Raw genomic sequence first — 27,712 nt, 5'->3', positions numbered from 1 at the left:
AACTAATCTAACTGAAAAGGTGGTGAAGCCACCTTTGTGGTGTGGTTCAACACAGTGGAAAGAAGGGAGACAGCTCTTTTCCCCCTACAGTTGTACTCATTTTGAGAAGGGGACATGAAACACTACTAAATGGACAAGGACATAACATCAAATGCAGTCTGCTACAAAGCCATGATCTTAAAATTCTTTAGGGCTTTTGGGTGATTGACTGAAGGATCTGGTACACAGGTAGAGTTTTCCTCCATCCAACCAGTAGTAGGGATCAATATTGAAGGGAACAAGCAGACCAATTGATTAGGAACATAGGATCTGATCAGAGCTGGCAACTGTTTAAGGATATTTTCCTTGGAGTGCAAGAGCTCTCTGTTCCCACCTGTAATAAATCAAGCAGGGAAGGTATAGTTGAATAAGGATCTGCTGGTCAAACTTAGGCTAAAGACATGCACAAACAATGGAAACAGGGCCATGTGCCCTGGACAGAGTACAGAAATGGGGGCTAGGGGTGCAGAGTCCCTCCCAGTCTAAGTGAGGAGCAAGTTCGGGACCTCCTGACACAACTTAACTACAAGTCTACAAAGCCTGATGCCATGCATCAGCAGGGTCCTGAGGGAACTGGCTGATGCAGTTGCCAAGCCCCTCTCCATCATGTTTGAAAAATCATGGCAGTCAGGTGAAGTCCCAATGACTAGAAAAAGGGAAACATCACTCCCATTTTTAAAAAGGTTAGAAAGGAAGACCCAGGGAACTACAAATCTATGAGCCTCATCCCTGTGCCTGGGAAGATCATGGCACAGATCCTCCCAGAGGCAATGTCAAGGCTCATGCAGGCAAGGAGGTGATCCAGGACAGCCAGCATGGCTTCACCAAGGGTACATTGTGCCTGGTGGCACAATCTGGTGGCCTTCTATGATGTAATGACTGCATCAGTCAACAAGGCAGGACTCATGTCATCTACTTGGACTTGTAAGGCCTTTGACACAGTCCCACACAACATCCTAATCTCTACTGGAAAGATATAGATTTGAAGGGTGGACCAACTGGGGAATAAGGAATTGGTTTGATGGCCACACCTAGAGAGTAGTGGTCAATGGCTCTATGTCTAGGTGAAGACCGCTGACAAGCGTAGTTCCTCAGGGGTTTGTCTTGGGACCGGTGCTTTTCGTTATCTTCATCAATGACACAGACAATGGGATTGAGTGCACCCTCAGCAAGTTTGCAGATGACACCAAGCTGAGTGGTGCAGTGGATACCAAAGAAGGAAGAGATACTATTCAAAGGGACCTGAACAGGCTGGAGAAGTGGGCCCATGTGAACCTAATAAGGTTCAACAAGTCCAAGCGACCAGCAGGGCTAGGGAGGTGATCGTCCCCCTGTACTCAGCTCTGGTGAGGCCACACCTCGAGTACTGTGTTCAGTTTTGGGCCCCTCGCTACAAGAAGGACATGGAGGTGCTTGAGCGGGTGCAGAGAAGGGCGACGAAGCTGGTGAGGGGCCTGGAGAACAAGTCCTACGAGGAGCGGCTGAGGGAGCTGGGCTTGTTCAGCCTGGGGAAGAGGAGGCTCAGGGGCGACCTTATCGCTCTCTATGGGTACCTCAAGGGAGGCTGTAGCGAGGTGGGGGTTGGTCTGTTCTCCCACGTGCCTGGTGACAGGACGAGGGGGAATGGGCTTAAGTTGAGCCAGGGGAATTTTAGGTTAGATGTTAGGAAGAACTTCTTCACTGAAAGGGTTGTGAGGCACTGGAACAGGCTGCCCAGGGAAGTGGTGGAGTCACCATCCCTGGAGGTCTTTAAAAGACGTTTAGATGTAGAGCTTAGGGAAATGGTTTAGTGGGGACTGTTAGCGTTAGGTCAGAGGTTGGAATCGATGACCTTGAGGTCTCTTCCAACCTAGAAAATTCTGTGATTCTGTGAAGTGCAAGGTGCTGCACCTGGATCAGGGCAATCCCAGACCAGAGTACAAACTGGGAGAAGAACTCATTGACAGCAGCCCTGAAGGGAAGGACTCTGGGGGGCTCTGGTGGACGAAAGGCTTGACATGAGCCAGCAGTGTGTGCTTGCAGCCCAGAAGGCCAACTGTGTGCTGGGCTGCGCCAACAGAGGAGTGGCCAGCAGGTGGAGGGAGGGGATTGTGCCCCTCTGCTCTGCCCTGGTGAGGTCCCACCCACCTGGAGTGCTGGGTCTAGGGCTGGGGCCCTCAGCACAAGAAACATGTTAGAAACATGTTAGAATGAAACCTGTTAGAATGCATCCAAAGAAGGGCTACAAAGATAATCAGAGGGCTGGAGCACCTCTCCTATGAAGAAAGGCTGAGAGAGCTGGAGATATTGAGCCTGGAGAAGAGAAGGCTCCAGGGAGAACCTCACTGTGACCTTTCAATACTCAAAGAGGTCTTATAAAAAAGATGGAGAATGACTCTTTGTTTGGGGAGATACTGATAGAACAAAGGGGAATGGTCTTAAACTAAAAGAGTATAGATTTAGACTAGATATAAGGAGGAAATTCTCCACTCAGAATGAAGAGGTGGTGAGGCACTGGCACAGGCTGCCCAGAGAAGCTGTGGATGCCCCACCCTTGGAGGTGTTCAAGGTCAGGCTGGATGGCGCCTTGGCCAACCTGATCTAGTGGGTGGCAACCCTGTCTATGGCAGAGGGGTTGGAGTTAGGTGATATTTAAGGTCCCTTCCAACCTGAGCCATTCTGTTAGTCTGTGGTTCATGCATGGCCCCAGCAGCTGTTGCCCCACGAGACCCCTCCTTTTCAGAAGGACCTTTTCATGAAAAAAGGTGTCTAATGCTGGTAAAGCCTCACTTAAGGTGATGCGGACTGGCAGACTAATTGCAATGGCCATGGTCTCAGCTCCAGCTTCTCAGTATCAGAAGCTGAAACGCTTTTTGAAAGTTGTTCCCTGTGCCAGAATCGCCAGAGAAATTCTGTCAGCAAAGGGAAACACCAACTATTCCCTTCAGAAAGGAGGCTTTGGTGGACGTTTCATCTTTCTTTGTTGTGTGGTTTCACAGCAGAGCCTTTGGAGATGGAACCTTGCCCTCTTCTGATGCCCTACAGGAAAGGTCTGCCTTCATGTGCCCTCAGACAAGAGACACAGACATATGCAGGCTCAAAGGATGCAACTTCCAAGTTTTATTTCAGACAGAAAAGGCACAACTGCAGCCCACGGACAAACACGGCACTCAGGGTCACTGGAAAGACTTCCCCTATTTTGTCAGCAATCCCCTGCTTTGATAGGTCTCCTCTTTCCTCCAGTCTTCTACTGGTAGTGAGTTGGAGGGCATGGTTATCCTAGTCCTAGAGTAAGATGCCTCACTTGGACTTATCCCTTAACTGACACAACACCAAGAAGGGGAATAAAAAGCTCTGCTGCTAACCTGATAGACACAGCCTTTGACTTTAATTACCCAAGCTGAAATCCCAAGTCCAGAAGAGGACATTACCAGAACACACCCTTAGTAACACCCTACACCATGTTCAAATGACTGCCATCAACCCCTGCAGAATAACATGATCCCTTGGGCTTCATGGGATGGGTCACTTCACTGCTTTGGATGTGAAAGCTGAAATATATTAAAACAAACAGGTTCCTGGAGAGCAAAGCCTCTCAGAAATGATGCTTGAAGCTCCTGGCATGTTATGCTGCGTGATTCTGGAGAACAGCTCATGATCTACTACGACGTAAATCAGAACATAACGTCAAGTGGGTGCCCTTCACCCATGTCTGTGGTGGCCTACCTATACCTACACCATTGTTTTCATTGTACTACATCAAAACCACTCATGTTGGCTGTTTTCTAATACTATCCTGTACTCTAGTTCTGGTTTTGCACCGTCATTAAACCATACACATGAAGTCATTATCAGGCCTAAGAAACAGCTCATCCTCCATCTCACTCTGCCACTTAATACCTGTGTAACATCATACCTGCCATTGTTTTCCTGACTGGCTTGGCATGTATGTTGCTGGGAGGCTTCGAAGGCTGTTTTTCATGGCCGGCCCTACAATTGCACCCCCTGTCTCACTTGAGGAAGGCTCACCAGCCACTGCCATTTGGTACTGGGAGTAGTTGTACAGGTTGTTATAGTAAGGATACAGGGATGGCTGGTAAAAACTGGTGTAGTAGGTGGAGTCCACGACCAAATCAGACGTGCTCTCCAAGTGCCCTCTGCTGGGGATGGAAGAGATGTCCTGAATGAGCATCCGTCCCTCTGGAAAAGAAAAACACAAGCAATTATGAAACAGGAAGCTCCATAAAGAGCATTACCTTTCACCTTCTGGTAAGCTAGTGCTTCTCCTGAAGGCCAGACAGATGGTAATGAATAGTAAGAGGTGGGAGCTGAAAAACTGCTGCATGTTTGGGGGAAGATCAGGAGGTCTGATGTTTTTACTCAAAGCTTGAGAATACCTATACTTGCTACAGACTGCAAAAGAAGAGACAAAACTCACCAAAGGTTAAGACAGTGTGCTGAGTCCTTAAGCAACATAAGCTCGTCTGATGATGATTTATATTAGCTAAGGACGCAATCTTTTTTATATAATTTTTAAATTATAACCGTGTGCCATACTTCTTAATCCCTTGGAAATAGAAAGGCTCTAACTACAGAATGACAATGTTTTCTTCACCGCCCTTTCTGCTTGGCATCCTATGGGCAAGAGGATGCTTTCTAGGCATGCCTCTGGAACAGGCAAACAGCCACAATGCCAAGAGAAACTTCAGTAGGGAACACAGTGCAATCAGCCAAGGTGCCCCAGCAGCCCACATGCTCATGCTGAGCAGGAAGGCCCTCAGTTCTTGTCTGTACCCAAATTTAGCTATTGTTTACCTACAGAATCACAGAGCAGAACAAGCTCTTACACCCCTGGCAAAAGAGGAGGAGGAGGGGATTATTCATGACTTGTCGCCTGCACTCTTGAGAGCCTGTGGACTGAAAGCCACCCAGTTGCATACCCACAGCCTTCCTCAGCAGAGGTCTACCTCAACCACCTCTCCCTTAGGCAGGGGAGCTTCTCAGAGGACGTCTGAAGTCCCGTTTTCTTTACTCCAGTATCAACTAGTGCCCTGTGATATTTCCAAAGATGAAAAAGAAAGGTGCTCCTTGGTACTGTTTTGCAGCCAAGCTCTGACACACTCCATCAGTTACCTAGCCAAGCCAGATACAGCAAACAGCTGCTACAACCTTCTTCACCATGTCTAACCACATCCTGAATATACTTTTACAGAATCACCCAGAATCATCTAGGTTGGAAGAGACCTCCAAGATCACCTAGTCCAATCTCTAACCTAACACTAAGAAGTCCTCCACTAAACCATATCACTGAGCTCTACATCTAAACGTCTTTTAAAGACCTCCAGGAATGGTGACTCTACCACTTCCCTGGGCAGCCCATTCCAATGTCTAACAACCCTTTCGGTAAAGAAGTTCTTCCTAAGATCCAACCTAAACCTCCCTTGGCACAACTTTAGCCCATTCCCCCTCGTCCTGTCACCAGGCACATGGGAGAACAGACCAACCCCCACCTCGCTACAGCCTCCTTTAAGGTACCTGTAGAGTGTGATAAGGTCACCCCTGAGCCTCCTCTTCTCCAGGATGAACAAGCCCAGCTCCCTCAGCCGCTCTTTGTAAGACTTGTTCTTCAGACCCCTCACCAGCTTCCTTGCCCTTCTCTGGACTCGCTCGAGCACCTCGATGTCCTTCTGCTAGTGAGGGGCCCAAAGCTGAACACAGTACTCGAGGTGCAGCCTCACCAGAGCTGAATACAGAGGGACAATCACCTCCCTAGCCCTGCTGGCCACATTGTTTACATATTAAACAAGGGAATGACTGTAAAGCCCATGTAGCTCGGGTCCTACCTCACATCCCTGTAATCCTGCACTGCACTACTCTTCATGGTTTCTGCAGCATAATGATCCCTTCTGCAAGAAGCTGCTGCTTTGTGGCTTAAAGCATGCTGATGGGTTCTCAAGGTCTATCAGTATGGAGATGAAGCAGCACAGACAACAGGTACCTATAAAATAACATCCCTAACAGAGATGTCAGGCAGGTGCTGCCTTCTTCATTTTGTTCCTTTCTCTGTATCTCCATACCTTAGTTACTTATCTGTAAGAAGAGTACGGTGGCATTTCTGCCAGCCTCTCACAGCCAGGGTAATACTTTCCATGGTACTATGTATTAAGCTGCACACTAGATCGAACAATCAGTTTTATCAATTATTGCCACTGACAATACAGTTTTGTTTCACTTCTTCAGCTGCAATCATGAATAGCATTATTTCATGTCACTAAATTATACCGTGCCCCTGTCCCTATTCTGCTGCTGCTGACATTTTGCTGACATCAATGAGCTACTTGTTTATTAGCAAACAGAGCCTCCTGCATCTGCTTTTTCTGCCACTCAGCTCTAAGTGAGCAAGAACCCAGCCAGGTGGCTGTTTTAGAGTATTTCTCATATTTACACACAGAATAGAGGAGCGTGCAGCCTGGCAATATCTGTCACAAAGTAGGAGAAAACAAACATATGCCGCAACTCACATTTTCTTCCTGTACTCAGGAGTGAGTTTAGCTTTGACATCATGCTTTGTGACATGTCTCTGCCTTTTTTTTTTTTTTTGCAACTGTAGCATTTTTCTGTGCTTCACCTGGGAGAAAGCAGTTATTTTATACAAGGCACTGTAATTATGCCAGACAGGTAGAGGCCAGACAGGTCAAAGTACCTGAGAGGTTACTCTACAGTAGCCCCCAGTCTTGAACCAGGTTGCCAAAATTCGCAGTTCTTCAATGACTCTGGCATGCACAGGGCCAAGAGCCATGCTGCAATCCAGCCCTGCGCTCTTATACACTCAGTCTGGCTGCATCTTGTCATCTACTACTAGTGCATACATTTTACATACACTACATGTGCAGAACACATGCAACTGCAAAATACATGGAGGGGAAAAAAGCTTTACTACTAATGAATAGTAACTCCCCTGCAAGCCTTGACTTTTTTTTTTTTTTTCTGAGCAATGCAGGCTCAGAAAGAAAAGCCAGTCAGACCAGCCAGTATCTTCATGGGGTACTGTCAGAGAAGTGCTACCTGCCGACAGGAGCAGAATTAATAGCCAAAGAGCACTGCCAAATTGTCCTTGGAGTAAAGCAAGGCACTCAGAGACCTGCCCCTAGAAGATTTCATCTTAACTGTAACCAAGCAGTTTTTTTGCTGTATTCGTGCTGCTTATACCCAGCCAAAGTCTGCAAGCCAGCTGATGAGCAAGCACACTATTTCTGGGCTACACCATCCTTAAACACCACTACAGTTGCAGAATAGGGCAGATCAACTTTAAGCAATGGCTGCAACTGCAGTTCTGTGGCATGGGGTTCCTTCAGAGGGTCTTTGGTATGGTAATTCCTGGCAATATGGTGAGCCTTCCCACAGGCCTCACCTCCGACTGCTCACGGAGCAAGGTATCCTGCTACAGGGGGGCTGTTAGTCTTTGGCTGTATTTTCTGCCTGCAAGGAGAGGATACCAAGGTCAAGAAGGCAGCTTTCAGTTGCGTTTTTTTTTCTTTTTTTTTTTTTCTCCAAATGTAATTCAACACAGCTGAATAGCTCTGCTGGCAAGGAGAGGGTCCTCCCCTGCTTCAGAGCCTGCCGCATTACAACACCTGCACATGAGGGGCAGCCCTGAGGTTCATTGCTCTAAGGGGAGCAATTTTGAACAGGAATTAAGCTCTCAACAAGGCAACTGCTGCTGTGCCGCCAGACTCCCACTCTTGCCCCTCCATCTGCCCTTTTAAAACAACACAGCTCTGCAGGGCCTGCGCACGTCTTGACTGCCTTTACCAGCTCCACTAAACAGCTGGGAAGGGCTCTGGGGTAACAACAGCACGTATAACCTTGCCCCGAACTTCTGAGGCACAATTTTCTGAAGGAGCAGAAATGGAAGAGTAAAACAAATGCGGGATTGTTAAAATCCTCACTTAGTTTTTGGGACATTGAGCCTACAACGCAGGGCTGTCCAAGGCCTTCCTTCTGTGAGCAGTCCTCTGGCAATGAGACAACAATATCGCTTCATGCCGTTGTGCCTTTCCAAGCTCTTTTCTACTAATTCCTGTGGAGAACTGATGCTACTTTTTTTGCACTATGTACACAGTGTGAAATATGACCCACTCTTTCATAGAAGATCGATAGGATGCATGATAAATATTGTTATTGATCTTGTAGTGTTGTAGGCGACTCTCCAGCTCTATGGCATATTAATAGTAGTTAACCAGTAATTCATTTCAGGACGGCTGGGATTTTCTTTTAAGGAAGGTTAGTTCTCGGGGTCAGTTACACATAAGGGTCTTATATATTCAATAACCTGTGAGAGGCTCCTGCCTTCACTTAGCAGAGCAAGGTGAAAAACAGTGGTCCAGTCCTCAGCTAATGTAAGTCAGTCTCAGACCATTTACTTCAAAAAAGCTATGGCAATTTACACGAATTGCAGATATGCATGGCAAAATGAGCACAGAAGCCTGTATATAGATAATTCTTTCCCTTTTTACTTTTTAGGAGGAGAGAGAAGAGATGACAAGGAGCTTACAGGAATTCCTATCATCTCTATCTCAAAGATGCGAACGTGTTTTTAAACATGCAAACCAAGAAATGCAAACACTGAAGTTGTCTGTTCCATTCACTCATCCTGAACATAAGCATGGAGTATTTCCTACTCCTACCAGTACTGTTAAGGGCTAGTTATACATCTTGTTATACACTGATGTAAGTAATTTAAACATATTTGGGCAAGTCACTGATGCTGAGGTCAAATGTAAAGCAAGTCCATACTAGTTAACTTTCATTGCCTCTAAAACAGGGTGGCAGCATCATGTTGCCTATTGGGAATGGTTACTGGACCACACTCCAGAATCCAGGGAATAGAATTAATCAGCTTGGGGCAGACTCATGCCAGGAATCATTTTAAAAATAAGGAGACCACATACAGACCAGTTTCAATGTCTGAGAGCATGCTGTAGCCCAGTTCAATTCACTGATGTGGCTGTAATGGTTGGTAAGTCTACATCTGATTCAGAAAAAGGTTTGTGTATACACGGTATGGTAATCAAAAGAATTTCACTGCCTGCATTTATTGACAAGAGTTGTTTTATACATGCATGGTCATTGTTCTTTTCATACATCTATGATGTTCATAGGTATGTACATTCATACATGTATGGTAATAGTTCTTATTTATCCCCCTGCAAAGCCTCCACACTTACATAGACATGCTGCTAAAAATGAAAAATAAAATTGACTACTCAAGTAACACATACTCAAGAAGAAGGAAGGCAGGGAGTGTTTCCAGTGAGCAGAGTTGCAGCTTTTGGTACTTTACATTTGCTGTAGTTTTCAGTTCAAAACAATTGTTCTCACCATGGCAGCGTTTGCATCTATCTGCAAGACAGCCTCTGCTACAGAAGCCAGCTATGGTGTTAAAACATTAAAAATTAATTATTCAGCCAGAAAACACTTGCCTTCAGACCTCAAAAGAGTCTTGTATTTGCATCTGATAATTTTCCCTTGTGTAGTGCATAAAAGCATCCTTACAGTCCTATTAACTAGCTTGGCAATATTAAGTGTTGCAATGCCTTAGTTCAATTCATAGCTGGCTTTGAGCTCGGACAGTAGCCTTGAATGAGGCTGGTGTAAAATCACTCCCCAACATAATAATCAGAAGCGCTGGAACAATATGTTTCTCCCACCAGACAATCATGACAGAGCTGTTTCAGATGTCAAAGAAAGCTGGCATCATTACATACTTTCTCCGGAGACGCTCTGCCTCCCCAGGAACAAAACCCACACACTCGGTCTGCCTTTCAGAGGAGTATTTCTCTTCTCTTTCCATTAGAAGTTGCGGATTATCTCTGGTTCCAGTGTTGAACTTTTAGCTTGCTATAAAGTTAATGTGCTAGACAATGTTCATTCCAGGCAAGGCTGTGGGGCTGTGTATTTTCTGCCACCCCCAAAAAAGGCCATTATCTGTAATTACCCATTACCATGCATAATTATTTCTTCTATTCTGGTCTATGGCCCCCAGGACTTTATGCTGTTACAGCTCACTGCATTATCTTATCAAATTTGTTAAGGAAGCTTTTTTGACCTTTTGAGCACTTGTCACAGCACATACAAAAGCCAGCAGTAAATTGTCTAAGCATGTGATGTGTGATTTATTGTATGTACCTTGTATAATGATACCATACAAAACATTACACACTAACACCTTCCCTTTTCCCCACTCCCCGCTGTAGTTACAAGAAGAAGAGGGGGAGGAAGGGGAACCTCTTTAGGAAGAAAGAGAAGGAACAGAATAGGAAGAGGCTGGAGTCTCCCTGGTTGAATTTGAGGAGCACAACAGCAACAAATGGCTAAACCTGAATATCAGGCTCCAGGGAAGGCACCAGTTGTGCTGCTCTTCAGTGCCACCTTTTGTTTCTTATACCTCTCCCCAAAGACTGATGCTACTGCGGAGGCTTCTGCTGAGCCCCATTCCTTCACACGTAAGCCCATTTACTGCCAGTGCAGCAAGTGGAAGGGGATTTAAACAACCTCTCTTCCTAATTCACAGTTTCTGTCAATGCAGTACAGGGCCCTGAGCATTAGAGACAAATCTGGTGCAAGACCAGATCTAAAAGCATTGTTCTTTGTGGATACTGGCATACATTCATTAAGGACCAGGACTTCATCTCCACTGGTCTCAGAGCTCCCAGCTAGGGACCAGATGCAGCCTTGCATCACAGTATGCCTCTGATGACAGTCCCTGTGAATCAAGGCACTGTCACTCTTCTTTGTAAGGACGATGTCCAACCCTCACAGACAAACACAGCTCAGGCAAGCCAGCTCCCTCTGTCCCTCATCCTCTCTCTGGCAATTGAATGTGTCAGATTCTCAACCCACTTCCCTATCTGAAAGAGATATTCAAGAAATTATCATTTAGTGAGTTTTAATAGAAATAATTTGGAGGCTTTTGAATTGTATGATAAAAGAAACTTCCTAAATACAAAATAATCTGAAATACTGTTCTGCCTTCACAATAAAGAAAAGTAAACCTTAAGGGTCACATCTGTACTTTGGCCTAAAACTGCACAATGTAAATTATTTTAGTACAAGGCATGCAGAATTATGCCCTTCCTATCAAGGCTTCTCCCTAAAAGTATAGTGAAAAAGCAGGCACCAGGAACTTCCAAAAACATCCCTGAACTCAGACCCTAAGAGACAGCTAGCTGAGCCTCTGCTCTAAGGACTAAACTCTTCTTTGTGTTTCTCTGCAGTTTCCAGACCTTTGCCTGACCGCTCTGAGACAGTGCTCAAGCACCAGGACGGTGCAAACTGTAAGAGTGGCACAAGGAAGACATGCAGTGTTCAAGGTCGATAGAAGGACAAGAAGAGTGGGACCATTTTTTCCTTTTTGCTGAGTGACCTACCCAAACAGACCTGGATGCCCAGCTGTGCTCTGAGCTACATCTACCAGAGGGAGAGGTCAAAAAGTCTGTTATCATCCATATCAGACGTGTGGGCTAAAAGCAGCTGTGTCTCCAGGCTCAAGAGAGTAAATCACAGCTGGAACAGCTTATTGCCACACCAGTCTTTCGGTGCCTCTCTGACCGTAGCTGGGAAACACAGCTGCCCAACAGAAAAAATGCTGTTCTTAACACTGAAATGCACATTAATAAATAAATAAATTTAATTTAAAAAATGTGATGCAACAACTCTGAGCCCTTCCCATGCTCCTGTGCCTCCCCTTGGAGATCCACGCAGAGGGACAGAGCTTTCCCGGTCCCTCCTCTCCCTCCTTATCACAACACTTCTCCCCTGCCAGCCCCTGCCTCCCACCACCCCCGGACAAAACAAGCAGTGGCTGTCCGCCTTGGTGCAGGTCTGGTACCCGGCCGCAGGTTTGGTACGCCTTATCAGAGGCATGGGCATAATGGGAGCACTGTCTGCAGGCCTAGGCTTTATCCGTGAAGACGTCAGCGGCTGAACGCTCCTGCTTCTCAAGGTTTGCTCGACTGCCAAAAGAATACTCATCTGCACACTGCAGGAATGGATATCACTTTTTTACCCCTCCTAAGAGTAACTCTGGGAATCACGACTCGAGCAAATGCTGCCTAAGGGTCAGCTTTTCCAGTTCTATCTCTACAGGTCTACACCAGTCCTAAATGGGATGGTGCCTCTCACCATGAATGGCATTAGCCAGGGAGAAGCACTACAGGATAAAAATTACAGCACACTTCAAAAAAATCTGGGAGCTTTTAGAACTAAGGTTATATGTTGTCGTCTTGCTTGCACTCTGACATACCATCTTTTCACAAGATGCTGCATCTGCATACTGCTTTTGTTGAGAAAGTCAAAAAACATCTAGTGAAAAGACAGAGCAAACCCTAAGTTGAGCTGGTCAAGTTTAATCAAAGGCATAAAGTGTTCAGAACAATCACAGTGGGGATTAATTAAACCTTAAACAAGAGGGTCACTAAAGGGCAAAGTAAACTACTGTCTCTCACTCCAGGGAATGTTTTCTGGTCTTTTAATCATGCCTGTGACTCCTCCCTGAGCCCTGCCAAGCTCAAGCATAGGTGTGCAAGTTCAGACCATTGCTATATCCATTAATAGTTATAAGAAGAAACTAGAGGCCACACAAACAAGGTATCTCACTTGTCCCCTCTCCTAGACTCCAATTGTAATTAGCTCCTGGGCCTGGCATAGGCTGCCTATTTAATGACCAGCAAGGAGTCCCACCAGTACCACAGCCACCTCACCAGCTTCAGGCACAGAAGAAGCTAACCCTCCTTTCCATCACACATCTGTCCTCGCCCATCATTTCCCACCAGGAGCCACTGATGTTCCACTCTCCTGCACTGGTGCTCTGTCTTCCATGCTGCTTACCAGCCCTCCTTGCTTCCCCACCCCCCAATTTATCTTCTGTCAATTCAGTTTCTTAATCAAGGTATCAAGGGATACAAAATCAAATGCTTTACAGAATTCGACTGCATTGGTATTTCACTTTGTCAAGCAATTCTGTAATGATAGAAGGTTACTAACTTGATGGACTTTTTAGCACAAAAAGTTTTGTTAATTCACGTTCAATAAGCAACCTTTAATGTCTGAGTTTCTGCCTCTCCCACAAATTTTAGTCCACTGTGGTCCATCCCATTGTTTTTGTGAAAACTAATGTCAGTTTAATGGATTTGTAGCCACTTATCCTACCGCACTCTTCTTAAAACTGGTATGAGATCAGCTAACTTCTAGGCCTTAGGAATTTCCCCTGTGCTAAAAGTCCATTGGAAATCTGTATTAATAGATCAGAGACATCCTCATCAAGTTTTCTTCCTTTTAAGAAAACATTGCATGCAGGTTACCCAATCCTGCTGACTTCACTTACTGCTGGGAATGAAAGCAGAGTGTCACCATCTCTCCACAGCAAAGATCACCATAAATTATTAAACATGTCCTCCTCTCTTCCACACATAGAATTACTGTCCCATAATGGCTCCGATCACCTTTAATTCAGTGTGTGTTCCTAACATAACTTTTAAACCTCCCAATTTTAACATTCTTAGTGTGTTTTAGAATCCACATACACAACATTTTTTTCAAAGGAAAACATGATTTGGGGAGGGTGGAAGGGAATCCCAGCTAGAAGATTGCAGCTTGGCATAGCAAATTTCCTGGTGACACACAAAAACTCAATCTAACTTCAGCTAAGAGGAGCTGAAATACCACCAATTTCAGCAGAACCGGGGAAGGCACATTTTGTTCACGTTTAGTGTACACTTAATAAAAATGATCTGCTGCAAGCGTTTAGCACACAACTTAAAAATCCTCCTAATATGACTGAAGAAATAAAACCTACAGAAAATAATTTTTATTTCCACACTTAATGCAGGCTTCAGGCCCTCAGTAAGACGTCTGTAGCAGCAAATTACACTTCCAAAATCTTCTGCCACTGACTAGAGCAGAGCAGCTATCTTTTTAGGAGAGCTGGGGGACAATGCTTGATCTTTCCTAATTTGCATTTTTGTTTTTTTTAAGACAGCTATAGTGACTGTACTCAAATCTTTGTTTGTAAAAAAAAAAAAAAAAAAAAAAAAAGCTTTAATAAAAAATAAGCATTCAAAATCTTTGAATCTTGTTCTGAATCTGTGAAGATGAAAGAACCCTTTTCAATGCTACTGAAACATCTAAAAACAGCATATGTTTGTTCTTGTTAAACTGAGACAGCAGGACAATTTATAAATCTAGAAATATTAGCATGAATGACAGCTAATGAAATCAGGACCAACAAAATTAGTGCTTCGGAAAATCATCAGCATGAAAAGCAAGCACCATGCTCAATATTCAGAATAACTACTGGTAGTATGACTTCTATGCGTGCACGTATGTGTGCTATTGCTCCTCTTGAGATACAAGCATTTCACTCACTGCATATCAGACATGCAAGACATTACTTTAGTCCACAACAGGAGCAAAATTTAGACATGACTTCAGAAAACAGAAGAAGGGAATTAAAAGAGAAAGAAAATTAGGGAAGAAATCAGAATTCTAGACAGTCATTAAAAAAACAGCCCAGACACCTGCAGGTCCAAAGAAGCAAATTGAGAGGAGAAAGAAACTCAGTGTGGATTAAATGTAAAAGGATTTAAGTCATTAACAGGAGATCAAAGAGAACGCTAGAAGGGAGGGAAGGCTTTACAAGCATCTGAGATAGGAGACCTTGGAGGAAATATGACTGGGATAAAATCATTACGGCTTACACTAAAAATAATAAAGGGAGTAGGATGATGGTTGGAGTTAGCTAGAGTCTGTGCTTGATTATAAGCCATACGATGACAGAAACCCAAAAGGTTTCTAAAAAAGACCAACTAGAAAAAAAAAAAGTGTTGTTGGCTTTTTTTTTTTCCACTCTGTATTCTGCGGTGTAGTAAAAAAGCTAATCTCCAGGAGTGGCAAAGAATCATGACAGACACCCGTCAGGCCTAGCACAGTGAGCAAAAATCACATCTGCACACATCACTCTTGTAGATGATCACTCCATAGATTCAATACCATTTATGCTCACAAAACCTGCTTCCATGCAAATGCAAATTCACCACTAAAGACTTTTGTTCATGTACAGACGACAAAACAAAACACACAGCGACTGGAACTAACATGGCTTATACCAGTGAAGGTTATGAAACATCAGTACCAGTGCAGTACAGTATAGCATGGTACATCAGCCATAACTATAGGCATTCCTGTCAGCAAATGGTGGCCTAAGCTGTGAGCAGTACAAGTGGTATTGTATTATATCCTAGAGAAAGGATATTAAAAATGGATAAAATAATAAATAAAGGATAAAAAAATAAAGGATATTAAAAAAATAAATAAAATAAATAGGCATCCAATGTCATTGCAAAGGAAAAGAAGCTCTGTGCTCAAATAACTTTTAACAAGCTCTTCAAGAAAACAGAGCAGAGAACTGAAGTAATAACATTTGTACTTAACCCACTGAATTATTCATAACTCTGTCTAAAACCAGCAGGTACTAAAATGTAGGAGAAAGTTTACGAAAGTTCAGGGAAAAAAAATGTAACTACAAGAAGCATTTGAAAAAGTATTTCTACAAAAGCAATCTTCAAAACTGCCTTTTTGTCCCCAAGTCGTTAAATGACAAATCTACTAAAAATGGGACATGAACCAGAAACATTAATATGGAAGCAAGTTTATAAATAAAGCAAAAGAAAGCAGTCTTCAAGGTACAAGAAAGCATGTAAAAAAAAAAAAAAAAAAAAAAAAGAAAGGAATCACGCCAATGCTCAGTTAAGGAAGCGTGCAGTATGCCTTCACTCCCCACTTATATCTTTTCTCAAAACAGAAAGAAAGCCCCACACATTCAGATAAGCCATAATAACTGTTTCAAGGACACAGAAAGGAACAAGAGGTTAGCTGCAGATAGCATAATAATGTGCCCACAGATAGAAAATTCTCAGTACATCTACTGCTCCTGCTTCAATCCTTATCTTGGTGTGCATAATGACAAATGGAAAGCACAAGCCGGCACAGATAACTCTCTAAATGTGAATGCACATATGCAAATACCAGCATGATGGAGGGAGAACCTCCAAGGCACAAAGAACAATAAGGGATTCCAACCAACCTCTGGCCTTCATCAGGATGAGAAACCCACAGCACCCGGGGTCCTCGGCCAATTTGCACGGTTGCTACCGAAATCAATTCAGCGTGCAGGAGCTGCTGCCACGAGCTGAGGGTCTACAGAGCTCCAGTGCATAGAAGTACACTTGGAAACCTGAGCCATGTGTGAGAAAAGCCAGAGAGAAAAATGTTGCATGCTCAGAAAGCCCTATGACGAACAATTTTGAAAAATTAACAAAAAAAAAATATCTACTCATGATTCTTTGGGTAAAAAACAAACAAACAAACAAAACTTTTCTGGAAAAAGAAAGGGGGATAGAAGTGTGTTCTGAGCTGCCTGCATGTTTTCACCTCTGCTGTTACAGGAGCTTTGGTGCCAAGCAATCCTTCCCTCCCAAAGCAAGCAGGTAGCTCGCAGTTGGTCCTGAGCCTGCCCTGCTCCCCCCACACTGCAGGAAGCTCTCCCCAGACGCTGCCTCTGGTGGAGACAGCCGTGGACAAGCCTCATGACACCCGCCAGCACAAAAAAAACAACAACAAAACTATTTTTTCCGAGGTTCTCAGAATCTTTTCATGCTGCTCTTTATCTTTACAATTCCACAGCAATTCAAACACAAACAAAAAAGCCCGAAAGGAAAAATAAAACCTCTTCTTTTGCAGACTCAACTCTGAAAATCACCACTAGTTTCACTTCTTTCCCAAATACAGCAGAAACTCAGTACTTCACCAGTCTGTGCCTCGTTTAATAAGCATGTGTGGCACTTCAGACATTAGCTCAGAAAAAGACAGGCACATACACAAGAAGCTGTAAAGACAATGAAAGAATATTACTTGAAAAGGGAAACTGCAAGCTTAGCAAGCTGCAGGTTCCAGGACTGAAGAATTAACTGGAAACATCTAATCAGGGATGCAGAACCCTGTAACATTATGATTTATTTAACACAGTCAAACAATGGCCATAGGCAATGAATCACACAGGAGATGACAAAGCTGCAGGAGATTTCCGTCATCTAGTTTAACCTGCGCATTGATCAGAGTTTACCTCCGTATTAATCACTTGAGAACGCAGGCTAACACACTCTTAAACACCTCTTGTGATTATGCTTCACTTACCCCCTTGTCCTTATGCAGGTCACTCTGTTGCTAATTGCACTTCTAGTTAGGAGAAAAAGTGTCTACTGTCTAATTTAATTTTGTCTTTTTTAGTTTCAAGCCGTTGCTCCTTGTTATGCTGTCTCAAGCACTGTAAATAATCCCTCCCCCTCCTCCATATTATTACCTCTCAAATATTTATAGACTGTTATATCCACCCTTAGTCTCCTTTTCTACAAGCCATACATCATTTCTGTCACCCTTCCCTCTATCCTTTCAGATTTATCTACGTCCTTTTATAATGAGATGCTCAAAACTCTTTTGCAGTGTTCCCAAGTACAGCTAAACCAAAGCAGTGGAGAGATGCAGACCTATTTCTATCCTAAACCGTGGAAATACTGTTCAAAGAGAAACACTGACTGAATATGTACTTGGTCCAGTCATGCCAGTAGGAAAACCACTTTACAGGCAGAAGACGATCTCCAGCAGCTGCTTCCCAACAAGAAGTCCAACTTGTGCTGCAGAAATAACGCCAATGCTAAACAGCTAAGTTCATAAATTCTTACAGGAGTCCCATGCAAACATGATTCTTCTTCTCTCATCTTAAGTGTAACATACTGGATAAAAGCAGACAGTTATGGATAGAAAGATGTTATTCACAGGTAAAGGATGCTAACTTTTTTTTTCTTTTTTTTTTTTCTTTTTTTTTTTGTGTACATTAGAATCACATAATCACTCAGGCTAGAAAAGACCTATCAAGATCATCAAGTTCCAACCACGAGGAACAAGGGTAAAATATACCAGCTGTTAACAGTCTAGTAGAGACACATCACGTTCAACTATAATCTTTTATGTGAACAGAGATTCATTGCCTGTAGGAGAAGGTAGGTAAAAACACCAGGATGGGGCTTCTTGGCTCTTGGGAAGGATAGGAAGTTGGCAAGACCAGAAGGCAAACAGCAACTGAAACTGCTGAACTACTGGTAGTAGGCACAGCAGGAGAAAATGATAGTTTGAAAGTAATAAGGAGGCAATGACAAGAGCAGGATGACGGAGCACTGACCACTGCAGACCCACCAAAAACTCTGAGGTCATGCAGCCACTGTCTTAGCACTGACTAAATTAACATTTTCTGTTGCAATCTGATGTAGATTTAGTCATCAAGTGTTTTCAGGTCAAAACAGTCAGGATTTCAGCTGAAGGCCTACAAATACTGAACAGTATTGACAAGACAAATTTCAACACGTAGACTTAATGCCACTATGAAAAAGTAGACATTTTGTAGATTCATATAATTATTTAGGTTGGAAGGTCCTCTGGAGGCCAGCTCACTCAAACTCTGCTCAAAGTAGAGGCACCTTCACAGCTCGATTGTGCTGCTCAGGCACCAAACACCTGAGTTTCGAGTCTCTCCAAGGATGAAGAGACTTTTCAACCCCTCTGGGAAACTTGTTCCACTGCTCGAACACTCTTCATCATGAAATGTTCACGGCACCTTCCTAATGTTGTCCTTCAGTTGCCTAGAAGAGACTTTTGGACAAAACGGAAAGTCTGACTGCATGTGGCACTATACTGTTAAGACATAAAAGGATTTTCTTTCAAAAATAAAATTTCTGTTTACTGTTTTTGTTTTTAAATCAGACTATCGTATCTTCCAATTGTAATAGCTCATTTTTTAACTTCATTACTTATGCAGCACAACGTCTGTGAGCTCTTGGCAGCAATGTTTTAAGTGCAACAACACAGGAAAGGTCAATCCAAAACAGAACAGCCATTTAGGCATAAATATACTGGAAAGGTAACAAAAAAGCAAAGGAAGAGAAAAGAAGGCAAACCAGCGTTTTCAAAGGCATCTGGGGCACTTCATTCCTCATTCATTCAGCCTGGAGTTACAACTGCCTCTCTACAATCCTTTTTTATTACCAGGTAAAACTCTGTCATCCAAAGAGTTTCAAATTGAAGGGAGAACCTACTTAGAGAAAGGTAAGAAGAACACTATTTTGTTTCCATAATGCATAATAAATGTTACAAAGGGAAATACCACCTGTAAGCTTCTTACTCACAAAGACTGACAATGATATGTTTAACTTGCCAGCCAGTGATACTATGAAGGCACATACATAATGCTTTTATTAATGCTTCTGGCAAATCCAACAGCAAACAGACCTTGCAGAACACCGAAGGAGCCGGTGTGTAAGAGCACGCAGTAATTCTGTCTATTTTGGATGCTTATAACATGGGCCAACATGAGTATAACCAGGAAGAAGTCGCACTTTCCAGAACTTTCCATGACCTATCTTGCAGCCATTCCGTCCTGCCTGCAGAAGGCCAAGCGTCTGCAACCAAACAAAATGGAGGAAGGCCAAAATGCTGTGTGTCTCCTTCCCTTGGTGTGAACAGCTCTCACTCACAGTTCTTTCACGACCATGCTTTGTATTATTTTTCAGTGATTTCTAAATACTAGAATTGCAACGATACCAAGCTGGCATGGAACTGAGAAGGATCCAGGCTTAAAAACACTGCACTGAAATGTCTCAAAGGCACATTTTAAGTACCTCCCCACAGCCTTTTCCTGAGGCTTCACACGCTAGTTAATCCAACAAAATGTACCTGCTCTACAGAAGGAAAGACAGTTGCTTTAGATGCCCTATTATTATGACTTTTCACTGCCGTGTATAATAAAATGGTCACTTTTTTTTTTTAAGGGAACAGCTTTTTTTTTTTTCTTTTTTTCTTTTTTTTTTAATAGGGAAAATACACAGAAACTACAAAATTTGTTTGCAGAAGTTCAGATAATGCCCTGTGAGCACACTCCGCTCCCTTCCAACTACCCTACAGCCCCCCAGATCACTTTTCTTTTTCTCAGGGAACATATGCTCCCACCAAAGCAAATACGGTTTCCAAGCCTGGGAAGGTAAATGGATAAACCACTACACTTTGACCATGATAATTCATTCTTTCCCTCTTCAAAAATAGCATGTCACAAAGGGATCTGAAAAACAGTCTCGGGACTCTGCAGGTGCCATAATATTTCTGATTTTCCGATAAAATAGATACAGTGAGGAAAGACTCTCTCCCTGGCACTGTGTCTGATTTGTGTGACTCCTTCACACATTATTCCTCCAGCGGCAAACAATGCCCTGCGTGACAGACTTCAAAAGAAAAACGGCTTTGGTGAAGCCAAAAACTTACCCAAGGAAGAGAATTACCACCGTCAAAATGATCTCTTGCAGAGTCTAACGTGTGTTGTACAAGAATGTGGCTCTCAGCTTCTCTAGGGTTCACGGGGAGCTGCTGATTTCTGCTGCAAGTAGGAGTTTGACTCTCTCTGCCTGCATTAATTATTCTGTAAATTCTCACAAAGTCTGCACCTTGGCCTACCAAACTGAGACACTGTGACACCTGCTCCGAGTATGAGACCTGCTATGACTGAGTCACTTCCCATTTTCTTTGTACCACAGTCTCCTAAATCCTAATAACCCACAATGTCCTTCTTCCCATTTCAGCTCAAGCAGGATTTCTCATTTTGCTTGCAGTGCAAGGTATCTGTAAAACCGTAAAACAGCAATGAAAGACCCCTTCAAGTACCTGGTCCTGAAGCAGCCTGATACCTAAAACAAGAGTTTCGTGACACATCATACCTTGCAGCTTCTTATTTACTTTCAGAAGACCTTTATATTCTACAGCAAGCAAAGGCCAGAATATACACACAGATATTTATATATCTCTGTGACTGTTAGGAAGAAAATGCACACCACAATTCAAGTGGTACTCCTCACCATAAAAATTCAATTTTCAAGTTCTAAAGTCTGCATTCTGACACCCAATAAAGCTGCTCTAGTTGAACACACAGCAGCTTCTGTCATCAAGCAGCCTCAGAGCCTGCACACACACCCACTAGTGCCATTAAACTCATATGCATGAGTAGTTACACAAAATTCAGGTGAACCCACCAAAATTAGTCGGGCCAGAACTTTACGGACTGCAGATGCTTAAAGGCTAAGCAGAGTTTTCAATTTCTGCTTGGGTGCCTAGAAGCAAAATTATGAACCCAACTTCGTATTCGCTCCCACATTCATTCATTTCTGGCAAACAAAGCTGACCCTGCCTTGCTTCGTGCCTGGAATCAAATCTTCTCTCTGGAGATGAAGCTGTGTATTTTAAACGTGACCTACACACAGTTATTCAGTACAATGGTTGAGAAACAATGTATTTGGATTGCTAACAAATATCTACAGTAAGAAAATAATGACAGCAAAACATTTACAATTACTTAAACTAAAAGAGAAAAGTGAACTCAAATGATTTTAAAGTTAGCGATTTTCACGTTTTCAAGTGTTTATACCAGCATGTGGTTGTCTAAAGCTTGTCTAATTAATACTTTTCATTAAAGAATCATAATTTAATTCAATTTAATAAAAAACATTAAAGTAGAACTTATAAAGTAAATAACTACAGACATTTAGAAAACGCTAAGATCAAAGCTTATGCAAATTCTGTTGACAGTAAGACAATTTAATTTTTTGGCCTTTCAGAACAAGCAAGGATTTTCTTGTTCTGAGTTACACGGCATCTCTATACATTACTGAATATACTACTTTAATCTTTAGTCAGTTTTTTCCATCACTATAGATAAAGCATGCAGTAACCCAAAGACAAAAGCAGTGACTGTGTTGATTCAAAGGTGACAGTAACATGACTGCAATAATGAAAACAAAAAAGCAAATAAAAAGTTATTTATTGTTTTATCAACGAGTTCTTCTAAAAGCTTCACAGAGAAATTCCTGAAACTGGCCTGAAACTGCCTGTCTGCAACGGATGCAACAAATCCATCTGACAAGGCTTTTAATGGCTTTCAAGACAGAGTTGCATGACAGACACACCTATGTGTTGTCCTTTTATTAGTTAATGCAAGGCACTGTCCACTTCACATGCATTTCTTTAAGCCAGATGTGTATTTACCTGTGTTATTGGCATCAGTACAAATGATAAAAAAATAATTAAATTTCCTTTTCATGTTTTTTTTTTCTTTCTTTCTTCCTTTTCCTGTCTACACAACAGAAGTCAAAGATGTCAGCTTCATTTTAACTGCTCTATCTATCAGGTATAAACTCTGCACCCAGCCACACAGAACTGATGTACCACCACATCAAGACAGGATGCAACTCTCTGATGTCAGAGCTAATGACACTACCTACACACCTAGCTTCAGTTTTGAAGAAGATAAAGAGCCAGTCAACAAGTAGTTGCCAGGACCATGGCAGAAGCAAGGAAGGAAAAGTATTTGGGGAGAAAGGGGAAAAGCTCCCTGTAAATCACTACTTGCAGGTATATATACATGGAAGTTCAACAGAGTGCTAGTCTTATTCCAATTTATTTTGATTTTCAAGTAAAAATAACAAAATAAAATATGAAAGATTGATGCTGGGTTCCTCCCTTTTACTAACCATACCAACAGCACAACAGAGTTGTTGGAGAGGGGACTCCACTCCACTGTGACTGTAGACAGAGGAATGAGGTGAAACAGCAGGCAGGTGTAAATAATGCCAGCTCCTGCCCCAAGCAGCGAGCTGATCTCTCCCAGCACTTTACCTGATGATGTGCTAGTTGCTGCTGTTGCTGTACTTGTGGAGTGTGTAGGGCTGCTGCTTTCCAGCAAGAGACAAGAGCTCCCACCACCATTCTTCTTAATGAACTGCTCTGGGACACTGGGCAGGGGTACTGGGTGGCTGATTCCCAGTTCCTCTTCCTGAGCTTGCTGCCTTCTCAGTGCAACCTGGGAACAAAAAGACAGATGTAGGGCTTGTTCTCTGACTTGAGCATAATTTGTAATGGCAACAGGCAAGACTCAAACTCAAGGCTGTTTTTGTTTCTTGGTACTCTCTAAAGTGTTGATGGCATAATCCAGCCAGTGGGTATAGGAAGATATAAAAGAGATTGTTGAGCTATTTAAAAGCAACCACTTTTCCATCCAAGCATATGTGAACAAACCCATGAAATGCCGGTGCCATCTTCTTCCAATGAGGTCACATTAAGGCTGACTGCATTCATGCAGTACAGTTGCTCTTGGGTGAAGCATATTGACAAATGCATAGACCCATTCCTCTCTGCTGATAAACAGCTCCTGGGGATAAGAAATCACCTTTCAGGCTTGCTGTGCCTCTTCATCTTAATAAGGTAACTCTTTATGAGTGTTTATACTTGCAATCTGTTGCTCTGTCCAAGCCTGCTGGGCTGCCTTGCTTGCTCTTGGTTGGAAATCGAGGGAATTTCAATACATGGTACAGTCAGTACACACAAAGAGCTTTCTGGCAGAGGCACACAGAAGGCAGGGAACCACCCTGCAAGCATTTCAGCAAGTGTCACACACATTGCATGCAGCTGGCCATGTCTGGTGCAGCAGCAGCTCCCCGCTCCTTTCCCAACACTGATGCAGCTCCAGAGCCTAGTCTGCACTAGCAAAGCCCACAGGCAATGCAAACTCTGGACACAGGTGCAAACAAGCCACATGCAATGCCTACTGAAGATTCAGAGGGTAAAGCACACCCTTTCTGCCTCACCTGAACAGGCAGGTCGGTTTTGCACAGCCATCCACCTATGCCAAGTCCTGAGACATTGCCAGGCAGCACAGCTTTGTAGCTATCCACCCTGCAACTTGCCACATAGCAACTGCTTTGCATCTGCATCTGAACCACGGAAATCTGTACTAGATTGCAGACCACGATCATGGGCTTCTTCTGCAGGAAATTCTCCTGGGTAATTCTCCGGGATGTGCCTCTGTTTCCTGGCCATGTTCAACAGCCACATTTTCCTAATATGGGTATGTAATACTATCAGAGAAATTAATGACAGCTTGTTAAAAACATATGTTCAAAACAGAGCGTATAGATGTGCAAACACTATGGGACTTAGTCCCTTTTTTTTTGGTTTGACTTCACAAACCAACAGCCTTGACCTGCAAAATTCCACCAGCACAAAGTGGCTTACTGCAGAAATATATCAAAAGGGGTAAAGACAGACTTTCAATGTGCAGCTCCTACACAGATAAGGTTCAGTGAGGGAGGCTTTCGAAAACACTTTCAAATACTAGGCAGGGAAGAGAAAGGCCCCTCTGCAAGAGCCAGCTGGAGAGAGGAATTCACGGTGTGAAAGGAACTACTGGGCGGCAGAACTACCTGCACAGAAGGGGACAGCTCCACAGGGGGAAAAAAAAAAAAAAAAAAAAAAGAAGAAAGAAAGAAAAAAAAAAAAAACAAAAAACTGCTTTATCTTCCCTGAGGGGCTCCAAAAAGGGACCGATGTTTATTATCCCATGGTTCACACCTGGCAGAGATAGCACATATAACTTTGGCATAATCCACTATTTCTGGATCGCTGTAGTATTAGCTGGGAGGAATTACTTAAATGAACCAAAACTCCCCATGGATTCAAAGGAAATTTAATCTAACTGCATGAAATAATTAAATAAAATTATTTTTAAAAAGTGGGGAAGGATTTCAAGGAGGGCTACTAGGAGTTTTAGTCTGGCATTGGGACACTCGTTTTCTGTGGGACTGTGAAGTTCTGAGTGCACATTACCTGCGAAGCGGGTCCACGGGTCTGGCATCCCTGCCTTTAATTGTACCAGTTAGTCCTAGCACCTTCCAATTAATCCGTCTGAAGGGCTTTATTTGCGTGAACCGGGATGTGCAATCCCACTCACAGGGCTCAAGCACATTAGCCGTATCACTCCCAGGACTCCTCATTAATGAAGTTTTCAACACAAGGCTCACAGGGACTAACAGAGCCTCGTTAAACGTTATCAGGCAGAGCTGTGACTTCAGAGGGAATCACTAATGAATAAAGTTACCTCTGTGCAGAAATGGATGTAGTTTGGTTTACCTCGGCATGGCAATGATTTGCAATTTAGATTTAAGGTTATAAGCTGTAGGCAGCCCTGCGTATACAGAGCCTCTCCATGAAGTATTAAAAAAGTTTTTAAACAGCTGTGTATAAGCATTTTAAGGAAAGAAAGAAAAGTATGTTTTCTTGGAAACGAACTCATCAAAAGCCACCTAATGTAAGGTCAAATGGATATACCGGATCTGAAACTGGGAGTGGAAAACACTGCCACTAGCTGCTAGATGGATGGATAATCGTTTAGTTAAAAACAAGCTGTTCGACGGGCAAAACAAATAACGTAACGTCAGGTAAAAGCCTGAAGGGTGCAAGCGTGTTTAAGTTTTGGTGAGTTCGTGTTTTAAAATCAATACATATTCAGACGCGCTCAGAAGTCCGCTGCCAGCCGCCTAACTCCTGCACGCGTTTCCACGTGAAGAAAAAAAAAAAAAAAAAAAAAAAAAAAAAAAAAGTTTAATTAATGTATTTTTTTAAAGGCGTTACGTGACGGAGCCCAGCTTCGCCCCGCATCATGCCCCCAGCCCTGGGGGTCGGGCTCCGCCGAGCCCCCCCCAGCCCCCCCACCCCGGCCGCCCCGCGCCTCACCTGCGCTGCCATGACCCGCTGCCGCTCGGCGATCAGGCTGCACTTCTTGCACTGGCAGTCCCGCCACATGCAGAACCGCTTGTGCCCCTTCAGCGGCGACGAGTACCCGTGGTTGCGGCAGCGGGCGCACTTGGGCAGCCGCGGCAGCTTCTTCCCCGCCGCCGCCGAGGAGGAGGAGGAGGAGGAGGAGGAGGAGGCGACCCCCGGTGCCGGGGCGGCCGCCATTTGGGCGAAGCCGCCCGCCTTGTCCGCGGGGCCGGGGGCCTCCGGGGGCTCGCCGAAGGCCGGGGAGTCATTGGGCATGGCGGCGGCGTGCGCGTCCCGTCCCGTCCCGTCCCGTCGGTGCCCTCCCGTCCCGTCCCGTCCCGTCCCGTCCCGTCCCGTCCCGCTCCGCCCCGCCACCCCTCGCGGCCCGGCCTCGCCCCTCCCGCCGCGGCCCCCTCCGCCCCCCCGGGGCCGAGCCCTCTCCGCCGGGGGCACGGCCCGGCCCGGCCCGCTCCCCTCTGCCGCCCCCCGGCCGCAGGTGCAGGGCGCTGGGCTGGGTGCTTGTGGGGGACACGGGCTGCAGGAGCTGCGGAGCGGGTGCAGGCGGGCAGAGCTTTGCCCGGGAAGATGCTTTTTTCCTTCCCTCCTTTGCATGGGCTCCCCTTCTCCGTGCGTGATTTACAGACCCCGGCGGCTCTACAGATATTATTTACAGTATTAATATTTCCTCTGTTACACCTTTAAATCTTTCCGGGCTCGGCTTCAGGTGACGCTATCTTCATGCCGAAATGAAACTATTAAATTACATCTCAATCTAAGATGAATGACAACTGTCAGATGAGTGACTCAACAGAGATGAAGCAGAAGGCGCCTGAGATTATGTGAGGCTGATTTATAAAGATTGCATAAAGATTTCTATAACCCCAGCTTCATGACTCAGCATATCAGATAGTAATAAGTTACAGCAGGTAGAAATTTATTTCTGCTGGATGAAGCCAAGGAAAGCTTCTCCCTCTTCTACATCAGCTATCTCCCTGCTAATTCCGCTCAGGCTGAGCCTCCCTCCCAGTAAATAACCAATGCCAACCCCAGCCAAAGAAAGCCTCCATTCATTCTTGCTCAGTACTTTGAATTACCATTTGCTAAATAGATTTTAAAGAATATATATATATATTTATAACTTCACAGCGCAACATAGGAGATATTTGTGGAGCTTTCCAGACACATTAAAATACTCCCCGTCTTGAGCAGCCAAATAGTCCTCAGCTAGGGCTTGGTTCTGTCCTCAACCAGGACTTGGTTCTGTCCTCAACCAGCAGCAGAAGCAGCATCTGGGAAGTGTTGGCAGGAGGGTGTTAATGTCACCCGACTCACATCACTCTGCCGGGACTGCCTCTCCTGACGTCAGCAACTGCACATTTTCCTGCAAAAAGGGAAGGTGGACACAACCTTTACTAAAGCAAAAATTATATAATTTCACAATGCAACAGATGGTGTGTATCACTAATGTTTAAGTAAGTGAGAAATGCAAACAGGCATTCTTAGCTTCCTATGCTGAAAAGTGAAATTCATCCCTGAATAAAACCAGCTGAGATCTTCTTAGCCTGTAGGGGCATTGATTAGGCTCCAAAGTTGTTGACAATGAGCAAGTCAGTCTTGAAAGTGGAACTCCTGCAGGTGGATGAGCCCTGACAGGGATGTTTCCAGGTGCTCAGATGCAAATTGTCTTGAAGTCAATTGAAACTTCAAGTGGAAAAGGAGATGGAAAGGAGGCTAGATCATCATAACAAGGAAGACTAACAAAACCAAGGTATGAAAACGAGAAGATAAAACACATCAGAAATGATGGGAGGAGGAAGAGAAAAGCTGAAAGGAGTGAAAAAACGAGAAAAGAGAAGCACAGCATGTAAAGGAGGCAAAGACGGACAAAGGAGAAATAATAGTGGTCACCAGCTGCTTATACATGACTTTTCACTAAGAACTAAGCGGGACAGCC

The 27,712-nt window shown here is 44.0% G+C and overlaps 1 protein-coding gene across 1 annotated transcript in view; it reads right to left on the bottom strand.

The window, feature by feature from the left end:
* The window catches only part of DMRT1 (doublesex and mab-3 related transcription factor 1), a gene marked incomplete at its 5' end in the record, with an annotated part of 60,866 nt that extends 34,802 nt beyond the window's left edge, over positions 1-26,064 (bottom strand). Inside the window, 3 exons of the mRNA XM_032205623.1 lie at positions 3,935-4,216; positions 22,835-23,023; positions 25,732-26,064. Coding sequence (XP_032061514.1) covers positions 3,935-4,216; positions 22,835-23,023; positions 25,732-26,064 — 804 coding nt within the window. The remainder of the gene's footprint in view (positions 1-3,934; positions 4,217-22,834; positions 23,024-25,731) is intronic.
* Positions 26,065-27,712: the final 1,648 nt, after the last annotated feature.

The sequence above is a fragment of the Aythya fuligula genome, chromosome Z (assembly GCF_009819795.1).
Source record: "Aythya fuligula isolate bAytFul2 chromosome Z, bAytFul2.pri, whole genome shotgun sequence".
Lineage (NCBI taxonomy): Eukaryota > Metazoa > Chordata > Aves > Anseriformes > Anatidae > Aythya > Aythya fuligula.
This window is presented reverse-complemented; position numbering and strand designations above follow the sequence as displayed.